General features: G+C 47.1%; 2 protein-coding genes across 2 annotated transcripts; one reads left to right on the top strand and one right to left on the bottom strand.

The window, feature by feature from the left end:
* Window positions 1-1,224: 1,224 nt before the first annotated feature.
* Window positions 1,225-3,118, bottom strand: LOC123157959 (uncharacterized). The gene is made up of 3 exons (XM_044576126.1): window positions 2,683-3,118; window positions 2,488-2,585; window positions 1,225-2,400 (listed from the first exon to the last, which is right to left on the bottom strand). Exons 1-3 carry the CDS (start codon window positions 2,904-2,906, stop codon window positions 2,171-2,173), a joined length of 552 nt encoding a protein of 183 aa, XP_044432061.1. The 5' UTR covers window positions 2,907-3,118; the 3' UTR covers window positions 1,225-2,170.
* Window positions 3,119-6,628: 3,510 nt separating this feature from the next.
* On the top strand, window positions 6,629-11,209 carry LOC123160173 (disease resistance protein RGA5). The gene is made up of 4 exons (XM_044577980.1): window positions 6,629-7,574; window positions 8,218-10,159; window positions 10,484-10,612; window positions 10,704-11,209. The coding sequence occupies exons 1-4, from the start codon at window positions 6,772-6,774 to the stop codon at window positions 10,743-10,745; spliced, it is 2,916 nt and encodes a 971-aa protein (XP_044433915.1). The 5' UTR covers window positions 6,629-6,771; the 3' UTR covers window positions 10,746-11,209.
* Window positions 11,210-11,581: the final 372 nt, after the last annotated feature.

Here is an 11,581-nt window from a genome sequence, read left to right as displayed (position 1 = left end):
GATATTTCCTTCGCCCAATCGATCTGCTGCCGCCTCTTTCCATGTCTCACATGAGGACTCGATCCTCTTTTTCTCCAAACAAATCACGTGCACACACCACGCAGCCGCTGCCTTGCCTGCAGCTCCGGACCGGGGACTCCTATAGGGCGCCTTCCGCGCCGCGCTAGGATCTGGCGCCCGCAGCAGCGGTTGGATGGGCCGGCCCATGATCACGCAACAAAGCAACGAGAGAAAAATGACAGCCAAAAATACCTCCCGAACGGGATTCGACCTCGCGCCCTCTAGCTTCCACACAGTGAGGCTAGCCACTGCACCACCTAACGACTAGCGAATATTCCCACCGCGAAAGTTTAAATAAACAGCAAATAGACGCGCTATTTATTGCACAATACACTGTGGCATTTATAAATTTCAATTATTGAAAATATGTTTAAATATTACAAATGGAGTTCTTGGGCATGCAAAAAAAGGTCCGCGTATTCAGAAATAGTTCTGAATACACATTGAACATTTTCTTAGTATAGGGTGAACATTATTCAAAGAACACTAAACATTTTTATGAAATACGCTGAACTTTTTTTGAATACATGCTGAACAAAATTTCTCTACACGATGAACATTTTTAATACACACTGAACATTTTTTCAATGTATAGTAAACAATATTCCAATACACGTAGAACTTTTTTCTAAATACGATGAACTCCTTTTGAATGCATGTTGAACAAAATTTCTATACATGATGAACATATTTTATACCCACTGAACATTTTTCCAATGTATGGTGAACATTTTTCTTCAATACGGTTAACAAAAATTTGGAATTCAGAACTATTTTTGAAACGTGAACAAAATTCGAAAACATGAACACAATTTGGAATTTAGAAAAACATTTTCTGAAAAGTCAAACGAATTTCGAAAAATCTGAACATATTTTGGATATTGAAAATAGTTCATCCAATTCGAAAATAGTTCATCAAATTTTAAAAAGTTCACTGGTTTTCAAAAAAAGTTCATTGAATTTAAAAAAAAGTTCATGGAATTTGGTTAGAAAAGTCCATCGATTTTGCAGAAAATGTTCACGCATTTTGCAGAAAAGAAAAAAATGAACAAAACCGTTCCAATAAAAAAGGAAAAAGAAAAAACTGTTCCAAAAACGAAAAAAAAGAAAACCATTCCAGCAAATAGAAAAAAGATTATAAGAAGAAAAAGGCCAGTAGTAAACACGTCAAGTAGGCTGGCTGGTTGGTTGTGACAACGAACTCTGACCAAAGAGGTCGCCAGTTCGAGTAACCGTGTGGACACTGTTTTTTGCGTCTTTAAAAAAAGTAACGTGGGCCGGCCCAGTGCGGTCAAAGGGGTGTGCGCCCTGTACCGTTAAGCCTAAAACGGGCGCTACGGGCACCGTTTAGGAAATGGCGAGTGCTAGGCGCCGGCGGACCGGCCTAAATTTGGGCCGGTCGCAGCGCGTCCGTACGATTTTCCCACTTCTAACCGTTGGATTCGTCCTTCTTCACCAAACGTGCTCGTTTTTCAACTTAGATAGAACACAATCGTTGACCCCCGTCTGTAGCGCCGCGGTGTATATCTGCAGTCTTTAAAAAAAGTAACGTGGGCCGGCCCAGTGCGGTCAAAGGGGTGTGCGCCCTGTACCGTTAAGCCTAAAACGGGCGCTACGGGCACCGTTTAGGAAATGGCGAGTGCTAGGCGCCGGCGGACCGGCCTAAATTTGGGCCGGTCGCAGCGCGTCCGTACGATTTTCCCACTTCTAACCGTTGGATTCGTCCTTCTTCACCAAACGTGCTCGTTTTTCAACTTAGATAGAACACAATCGTTGACCCCCGTCTGTAGCGCCGCGGTGTATATCTGCAGTCTTTAAAAAAAGTAACGTGGGCCGGCCCAGTGCGGTCAAAGGGGTGTGCGCCCTGTACCGTTAAGCCTAAAACGGGCGCTACGGGCACCGTTTAGGAAATGGCGAGTGCTAGGCGCCGGCGGACCGGCCTAAATTTGGGCCGGTCGCAGCGCGTCCGTACGATTTTCCCACTTCTAACCGTTGGATTCGTCCTTCTTCACCAAACGTGCTCGTTTTTCAACTTAGATAGAACACAATCGTTGACCCCCCTCTGTAGCGCCGCGGTGTATATCTGCAGTCTGCCGCCTCGCCGTCAGCATCACCCCACCGCGCTCGAATTGCAGCTCTGCCGTGCCCCAACGCAGTGCCAGCTTGCCGCCCAAGCACGCGGCCGCCGAGATTGAAGCACCGCCATTGGCTTCCAGCTTATGCCTTTCTGACGATTGCGGCACTCCACCGGCCGGTTCCAGCGCGGGGCCGCCGTAGTTGCAACATTCCCCATCGTCTTTGCCCTAGTCTCGCCGCCGTCGTTGGTTTCCGCTACCATGGCTGCGACAAGAAAGCAAAATTCAGAGAACAAAGCCGGTGTCGCCGGTTGTAGCAAAACAAATCGCCCACTGCAGCAAAAACACATACCGATTCCAGCAAAAAAACATGTGCCGCTGTCGCCGGTCGTAGCAAAACAAATCACCCGTTGTAGCAAAAACACATGCTGGTAGTAGCAAAAAACTGATCTGCCTCAGGAGAAACGAAAAAAATCCGATGAACAAAAGCCAGCCGGTGTTGCCGATCATAGCAAAACAAATCATCGGATGCAGCAAAACCACTTACCTGTTCCAGCAAAAACATGCATCGCCGCCAAGATCACCGCAAAAAACCTCGTCCAATCCAGCAAAATTTCTTACCAGTTGTAGCAAAAAAAGAGAGCCGGTGCCAGCAAAAATATCGCCGGTTGCAGCACCGGAGGCCACTATCAACATCGCCGGCAGTACCTGTAGTGTTTGTCGTCGTCGACGCGTGCGGCACGCCGGGGCCAAAAAGACCCGAGCAACCATGGCCGTCGGTCACAACATATGTGGCTGACGGCCACAACATCTCTGGCCACCAGCCATCCCCACATCACTGCCGGCCATGGCAGCTTGTAGGTGAGAGAAACAGAGGAGAGGAGATCTTTTCGCACTGTCGCCGGCCATGGCAGTTCCCTACTCCTGGATGAGAAAAAAGAGAAAGATGGGAGAAGGCACGCAGAACGAATGGACGAGAGTAATCCTGAAGAGATAAAGCGGTGGGTGGGTCCACCCCACGACGCGCGTGACGCGAGTGACCGGCTGAATTTTGGGCCGGTCCGCCGGCTACAAATGTTTCCCTTAGGAAATACCCTCCCGACCTGAACCACGGCCTAGCCGGCCAGGCTGCCGCACAAGCACCATAGGCCGGCCTGCTACCAGCCCATCCAAGCGCCTGCTCCCAGCCCATCCCTGCCTTGACGCCGCACGTCACGCCATCGTCCTCGTAGCTTTCCGAATAGATCTTGCTGCCACCGTTCCGATCCGCCGACAAACTTTCTTTCGTCTCCAGCTCGGTTTCAACTCCACAACAAAAAACTCTCGACTCTGCTTTTCTACATCAACAATGCGCTACCTTCAGATAACCTAGCTCATGATATCATTTGTTAGAAAAAATCTGAGGCATACCGTCGATCATCCGAGGACCAAGCAATCACACGAGTACGACACCGAGATTTGTTAACGAGGTTCACCGGTATGGCTACATTTCGGGACCTGACTACAGGCGCTCATCCCCATGACACCGTCACAATACCGCACCCGATCGCCTGGACACCGGCACATGCCGCCGGCTTCCCCTGCGTTTCGGTGCTATTATGTTGGCATAGGTTACATCGTGTGTCTAACCCCACTATATATGAGAGGCCTAGGATACAAGTGTTCTATTAGGACACGACTCCACATACTATGTAAACACAATACAACTCATAGTCCAATTGTAACCTATCCTTGTATACTATATTCGACACAACTCTAACAAAAAGGAAATGAAATCACTTTCTGCTACTGGCTAGTGCTTTATGTTCTAGGGTTGATGCGTCTAATTATTATGTCGTCACTGGTGAGTGCCATGTTCATTCAACTCTGTTGATAAAGTTTAAAAAAATGCACTGTGAGCTGTTGTCATGAGGATAACTGCTATAAACTTGCTCAGTCCCACATATTCTTCAGTTATCATGTTCTGCTATAAACTCGATTATACAGCTGTACTTAATTATAGATTCAACTCTGTCAAGTGTGAACTCCTACTACTACTAGTACTAGTAGGTAAGCAGAGTTGGCACAAGTAAATGGCATTCAAGGCATCTTAATGACCCACCTTTGAACATTCCTTAGAGCAACTCCACCTCCAGCATCTTATCCAAACAGACGGTGATTTTGTCCGTTTTTTGTCTGTTTGGGTCGGTCCGGCGGACACCAACATTTGTTTCCACGTTTGGATTGACTCATGCGCCCAACGCTGGCCCGTCCCATTTTGACGGCGCGAGAAAGAAAAGAATACAAACATTTCGAAAATAAAAACAAACATTAATTAAACATTAAAGCCGGCCACGAAGCCGGCGAGAGTCCACGCGTCCACATTTACATTAGTTAACATTAAGAAAGTTAACTACGAGGCGGAGCGCTGCCTTAGGCGTCCTCATCGTCGTCGTCAGGGCCGGTAAGGTCGATGAGCGCCGGCACAGTGTTGGCCCAGGAGAACGCCGTGTTCTAGCCGACGGTGATGTCAGGCGCGGGCTGTGCCGCCGCTGCCTGGGCCTGTTGCGCCTCCTCCACCGCCTCACGCTGCTCCTCCTCGGCGTCGCGCTCGAGCTTCTCAAGGTAATCGTCGGGCGACACTCCTAGGCCAACCGTCGCTGGCGCCATTGCTCGAGGTACTCCGCCTCCAGCGTCGGCGTCGCCCCGAGCCAGATCGGCGGCGCACTCACGTACTCCTGCACCACTTCGGTCCAGGAGTAGCGCTCAAGGGGGGCGGCTCCGGCTCGGCCTTGACTGGGGAGGGGGGCCACCGGCGGCACGACACAGTCGTTCGCCGCGGACAGCGCCATGGCCTCCTGGTATGCCGCCTCCTCCTTGTCCTCCGCCGCCTGCGCCGTTCCTCCTCCTTGCTCTCCCGAAGGACAGTCACCATGGCCGCCCAGTATGTGGCCTTCACCTCTTGGTCCTCGTCGCGAACGATGATGGGGGCCGGTGGCGAGCTGTGGGCGACTTCACGGACGCCGCATCACCTCGCCTCCTCGTGCTCGAAGGCGAACCAACGAGCCCAATAGGGTGAGTCAACGTCGTACGCGGCGTCAGCAGCGCCCACCGGCGCCCGCACCTCCTCCGCGTGTGCCCTAGCCGACCGCGGCGCCGCCGACACTAGGATCCTCTCTGGATTCAAATGCCAGTCGTGCGGCAGGGTGACGTCTGGGTAGGGGAGATGGACGTGGTGCTGCCAGTGCCACTCCGCCTGATGCACTGGCACGCTGACGTGTTGCCTCGGCCAGCGAGCTGACGCCGACGGAGGCCGGGGGGGGGGGGGGGTGGCTGGGGCCTTGCCCTTGGCTTTGTCGAAGCCGGAGAAGAACCCCATCTTTGCTTGGGTAGAGGTGGCTAGGGTTCCCGCCGATGAGGGAGCGGAGGGTGGCGAGCTGGGAACGGGGGCTTTCTGGAAGCGGATGATGACGCCCCCCCTCCCCGTCCCCGTGCACGCTCGGCTAAGAACGACCGTCGTCGCTGACGCATGGGCCAGAGGTGGACGGTTTTCATAAATTAAACTAACCAAACTGACCGACGGATAGTTGGAAAGCCGCCAGGTGGGGACGCGGCGAACACCGAGAAGGCGCGCGAGGCGTCCGCTTCGCGTCCACGCCTACGCATTTCGGCCGCAAATGCATGGACGCGATGCATATGCGTTTTGGGTTTGGGTCGGCGTGTTGGGCCTCTACTTTTATCCCTGCCGACCGAAATGGACGCACACAGACGTTCTGGGTCGCTACGGTGGAGTTGCTCTTAGATTTCATTTAGATTTCAGAACCCCTGTTCCAAAGGGATGTGAAAGAAACTGCATTCGTGTTCATTAGTACAAATGACATTGTCAGCCCTTGTATGAAATGGCATAGGTTACGAACAGATAATGCAACTTTTTGTCATTTTTCAGCAAGTTATGGCGATTTTGGACCAATTAGTTCGATCCAAGACCTGATGTCAAGATGGATTTTCAAAGGCACTTTTGGTAGACTGAAGTATTAATTTGAGAATCATTTCGCCTTAAACTCTACAAGTTCCTCTTATCAGGCACTCCCAACAGTTATGGCACAGCTGGTGATTTTTGCTCTCGTTCTCGCAAAATAAACTTTTGTAGTGAGCTCAGGAGTCAAAAAAAAGATCTCCCTCCCTCTGCTTTGAACTAAAACCACGACAATAATTATGAAACAGCAGGAGTAATAATACTATAGTTCTTAGTAACCTTAGTGCTTTAACTTTTCTAGTTGATCAATTAAACGAATCGGCACAGCTTTAGTGATTTGACTGAAAGGTAAAGGTACTAGTAGTTAGTGGAGTAGTATTTTATTCCCCCGCCATCCTATTTATTTGATCTCAAATTACTGTTTAAGTAGGCTTTCAGTTGGTGAATGTTTTGATTTGTTCCTGTCTCATTGGGCCGCATACTGTTTGAGCCCTGAATGTTATTCAGTTCCAGTATACTATGAAAACTTGTGGACCAATGTTCGATTGTGAGATAGATTCTACTAGCAGTAGCTACAACAGTCACAAGCCTTGAAGCGAACCTCTTCCTCCCAACACCACCACATCAGTTTCCTTGCTCCCAGATCCAGAAATCTCAGATAGTAGCAGGAGCTTCGAAGCAATGGAGGCTGCTCTTGTGAGCGTTGGCACCGGGGTGATGAAGCCGCTCCTGTCCAAGATCTACAATCTGCTGAAGGAAGAGCACAGCAAGTTCAAGGGCGTGCGCCGCCAGATCGAAGAAACCAAAGATGAGATGAGCGGCATGGAGGCTGCTCTGGAAGTGCTCGCAGACGCTGAGCAGCTTGACGCTGAGATGAGAGCTTGGAAGGAGGATGTCCGCGAGCTGTCGTATGATATGGAGGATTGCGTTGATGACTTCATCGCTCGCGTTGACCACGAGCGTGGTAGATCTACAGGCCTCAAGGGGTTCTTTGACAAGCTGAAGAAGCTCAAACCTCGCCACGAGATCGCCGGGGAGATTGAGAGGCTCAAAGCCCGGGCTATCGAGGCAAGCAAGAGGCATAAGAGGTATAAACTTGACCGCCAGTCACCTGGCTCTACCACCACTTGTGACATTGATCCCAGGCTGCACGCTCTTTATGCGGAGGTCGGCGAACTTGTTGGCATCAAAGGTCCTAGGGAGCACATCCTTGAGTGGTTCAAGAGTGAAGCTTCTTCTACACAGCTTCGAGTGGTGTCAATTGTTGGTCCAGGTGGTCTTGGTAAGACGACACTCGCAAATGCAGTTTTCGAGACCATCAAAAGCGAATTCAGTTGCTCAGCTCTAGTTTCAGTTTCTAGAAAGCCTAACATGAAAAATATTCTAAGAGACATTGCTGAAAGAGTGCGGGTCGAGGATTACACTTACAATGATGACGAGCGGCAGCTCATTGACAAGCTAAGAGAGCACCTCCGAAATAAAAAGTAAGCCCCATCTATGTACTAGTACTTCTCTAGGAATTTTACCAACTTTTTTTGCAAATGCATGTTTTGATTTGAGATAGGTTGCCTTTACCAAGGTCTATCGCAACCTTTAGGTTGTGGGATTTCAGAGAGTCTGCATTTTATGTGGAGTATTTGATTATTTCCTCATTACCTCGACTTATTTGGATTCAGATATGAATGGTTCGAACATAATGATCATAATGTTAACAAGCATGATGCAAAACTAATTATGTATTGTGTAATGGAAACTTAATAATTGCGAATAAACATTGTACCCTTTGCATCCAAAGCTGGCACAGTCCATCTCGTGGCAATCTTCTAGCAGATTTTAGCTAGTACTCCCTCCGTCCGGAAATACTTGTCATCAAAATGGATAAAAGAGGATGTATCTAGATGTATTTTAGTTTTAAATACATCTCTTTTTATCCATTTTGATGACAAGTATTTTCGGACGGAGGGAGTACTAGCTAGTAACTAGCCACAAGCCCACAATGAAGAGGCCAGAGTTATCTCCCTTTTCAAAAAAAAAACCCACAGTGAATGTTCCTGCCTACCAAAAGTAAATTTAGCCTTTTTATTATATCTTCAATGCTGAAAAATCTTTGCTAAAATTATGTGGCAGGTACCTTATTGTGATTGATGATATATGGGACACAGAAGCATGGAAAACCATTAGCCACGCATTACTGAATAACAATAATGGGAGCAGAATTATTACTACAACACGTAATAGCACAGTTGCATCATTTTGTTCTTCTCAAGGGGATTACGTTTATAGACTGGAGCCCCTCAATTTTGCTGACTCGAGAAGACTATTTCTTGAAAGAGCGTTCCGTTATGACTGTCTATGCCCCCCTCATCTAAAGGAAATACTTGAAAGGATATTGGAAAAATGTGCGGGGTTGCCATTGGCTATCATTACCATGTCTGGTTTGCTGGCTGATCAAACTGCAGAAGAAGAGTGGAACAGGGCACTAGCTGCTATTGGTTCTTCACTTGCAAAGGAACCTGATGCTGGGGACATGACCAAGATATTATCGCTCAGTTATTTTGATCTTCCTCACCCTATGAGAACTTGTTTGTTGTATCTCAGTGCATTCCCAGAAGATTATATCATCGAGAAACACAGTTTGATATATAAATGGATAGCTGAAGGATTCGTCTGTGAAGTACGAGGGCGTAGTACATATGAAGTAGGTGAATCTTATTTTAATGATTTCATTAACAGGAGCTTAATCCAACCAGCTAAGTTAATGGACAACGGCCAGGTGGTGGCATGCAGAGTTCACGACATTATTCTCGACTTCATCACATGCATGGCCAAAGAAGAGAACTTCATGACGTCATTTGGTGATGCAGAGCAGGGGAAGAAACACAAGGTTCGTAGGCTCTCTGTCATGAGTCGCAAGTATGAAATGGCTACCATGTCATCATGGGATCTCTCTCATGTTCGATCGCTTGCTACGTTTGGGTCTTTTGGGCAGAATTCTCTAGTGGAGTTCCCAGCTCTTCGTGTGTTGGACCTAGGAGAATGCGAGGATTTACAAAGTCATCATCTGGAAAATATTGAAAAGCTACTTCTTCTCAAGTACTTGCGTCTCAGAATTGCGGAGATACCGGAAGGAATTGGAAAACTGAAGTATTTAGAAACACTGGACATGCGTGGTATGCGCATTAGAAAACTGCCGTCTACCATGACACGGCTTCAAAGGTTGACCCGTCTATATGCTGACTTGGACCCTAGTTGCTTATCGGATGGAATAATTGGACAGCTGCAGAGCTTAGAAGAGCTAGAGAATGTTTTTGTCCCCGATGCTGAACTAGAGAGATTTCTGCGGGAACTTGGTCAGCTAAGCAAGCTAAGGAAGTTGAGCGTAAATGTGACAGAAGCATTTGATTCCAAGGAAAAGGAGGATGCTGTAAGGTTTATCGGAACTTTAATATCTTCCTACAATATTCATCTTCTGAGAATAACCTACGGGCCAAACTTGCCCTTCGATCCTATGCCGGACCTCCTGTTTCTGTCACTGGAGCCATGGTGCCCCGCTAATCCTGCTGCATTCCGGAAGATCTGGTTCGCTAACTGCTACATTGACAAGATTCCAAGTTGGATGGTCTCGCTTGTGAATCTCCGTAATTTAGATATCTGTATGTACCGTACAGGGCCAGAAGACGTGGCAGTCCTTGGCGGAATACCCGCTTTGGCTTTTCTGACACTCGAGACTTGGTATGGCAGAAATGGAAGGATCTTCATCCGTGGATTCAGAAGTCTGAAATACTTCAAACTAGAGGTCAAGTGCTGTGGCACCGCAGTGGAATTTGAAGAGGGGTCGATGCCTATGGTCGAGCACCTCCAGCTTGGATTAAAGGGTCATAACAGGGAGTGCGTCAATTATGCTACTGATTTCGGCATCCAGCACCTCTCCACCCTCACCAAGGTGGATATCAATATTGATGGCAACAATGGAAAAATTAAAAGACTTATCGAAACCGCTCTCCGGAAACTTCGCTACCGCCTCACTCTGTCAGCAAGTGGAGAGCGTTGTAACCATTTTGAAGAACTTGTAAGATCTCTCTCAGAACTGCTAGCTGCTACTTAATACTCCCTCCATCCAAAAATACTTGTATCAAAATGGATGTATCTAGAATTAATATACATCTAGATATATCCCCTTTAATTCATTTTGATGACAAGTATTTCCGGACGGAGGGAGTAGTAGTTAATACTCTGCTTCAGTTCGTCCTTTCGGTTCAATACAATTGTACTACACTGTATTTCTTTCTTCTACGCAAATTACCGGCTAGCCATTCACTTTTTTTTAGTTAATTGAATGACTTCTTCACTCTCTGTTGTTTGATCTTAATTTTTGTTTCCTGTGTTTGAACAGTTCACAGAATTGTACTTTCGTAAAGCTGGGAGTAGTGTTCAACAAAAGAGGGAAGGTGCCTTTTGTTCTTTTCTGGATCGAGTATTCGAAGAGATTAACCAGGATGCTTTGTCTCGTTTGATGGTGCTGGTAAGTTTTTCTTTTCTTTTCACCTTCAAACACCGTCCATGAACACCGTCGGCCGTCCTCACCTCAAGTTCCTTGCTGGTATTTCAAACAGGACGTGCAACGGGCCCACCATGTGCGGTCTCGGTCGATTTAGATACCGGAGACATGTGTTTGCTGCTGATTTATTTGTTACGAATTCGTGGTTTGCGTTCAACTTTGAGCTGCAATAAGCGGTGGTGTACTGTATTGCATCGCATGTGGAGAGGAGCGTTTTGGGCGAGGTCAGTCGCGTGGAAAAGTCTCGTATTTACCATACTAGCTAATTGCACATATGTTCTAACGAGACATACACACTCTAGTGGTTCAACATCAATTGTGTCCTACATAAATCGAGACATAAGTCCGGATCTTAGTGGATGAGGAATGGCTGAGATCCCTGGGAATGGCTTGACTGGATCTCTTTTACCATGAATTACAATGTTTAGTCAGTCCTTGATCTTTAAAGGTGCTCTGCATTTATGTTTTGCGGTCTCAGAAAGGGCTAGCGAGATACCATTTTGTTATATCATGTTATGATTGTTTTGAGAAAGTGTTGTCATCCGAGTTTTATTATTATGGCTTGCTAGCTGATTATGCTATTGATATGAGTAATTGTGAGACCGAGGTGTCATTGTGAGTATGGTTAGTTTATAATATTTGTTGAAACATGAATGCTGGCTTTGCATGTTTACAACAACAAGAGCAAACAGAGTTTGTAAAAGTTTTTTCTTTATCACTTTCAATTTATCAACTGAATTGCTTGACGACAAGCAAAGGTTTAAGCTTGGGGGAGTTGATACGTCTCCAACGTATCTACTTTTCCAAACACTTTTGCCCTTGTTTTGGACTCTAACTTGCATGATGTGAATGAAACTAACCCGGACTGACGCTGTTTTCAGCAAAATTACCATGATATTGTTTCATGTGTAGAAAACAAAAGTTCTCGGAATG

This window comes from Triticum aestivum, chromosome 7B (genome assembly GCF_018294505.1).
Source record: "Triticum aestivum cultivar Chinese Spring chromosome 7B, IWGSC CS RefSeq v2.1, whole genome shotgun sequence".
Taxonomy (NCBI): domain Eukaryota; kingdom Viridiplantae; phylum Streptophyta; class Magnoliopsida; order Poales; family Poaceae; genus Triticum; species Triticum aestivum.
Note: the sequence above shows the minus strand (reverse complement) of the source record. Positions and strands in the feature narration are given on the sequence as shown.

What these genes read in the sequence shown, in the direction of transcription:
- LOC123160173 (XM_044577980.1), top strand. Translation starts at nt 6,772, where the DNA reads ATGGAGGCTGCTCTTGTGAGCGTTGGCACCGGGGTGATGAAGCCGCTC. An exon ending in GTAACCATTTTGAAGAACTT is followed by an intron (nt 10,160 to 10,483) that starts GTAAGATCTCTC and finishes GTGTTTGAACAG; the next exon opens with TTCACAGAATTGTACTTTCG. An exon ending in TGTCTCGTTTGATGGTGCTG is followed by an intron (nt 10,613 to 10,703) that starts GTAAGTTTTTCT and finishes TATTTCAAACAG; the next exon opens with GACGTGCAACGGGCCCACCA.
- LOC123157959 (XM_044576126.1), bottom strand. Translation starts at nt 2,906, where the DNA reads ATGGTTGCTCGGGTCTTTTTGGCCCCGGCGTGCCGCACGCGTCGACGA. An exon ending in GCATGTTTTTGCTGGAACAG is followed by an intron (nt 2,586 to 2,682) that starts GTAAGTGGTTTT and finishes CTCCTGAGGCAG; the next exon opens with ATCAGTTTTTTGCTACTACC. An exon ending in ATGTTTTTTTGCTGGAATCG is followed by an intron (nt 2,401 to 2,487) that starts GTATGTGTTTTT and finishes TTCTTGTCGCAG; the next exon opens with CCATGGTAGCGGAAACCAAC.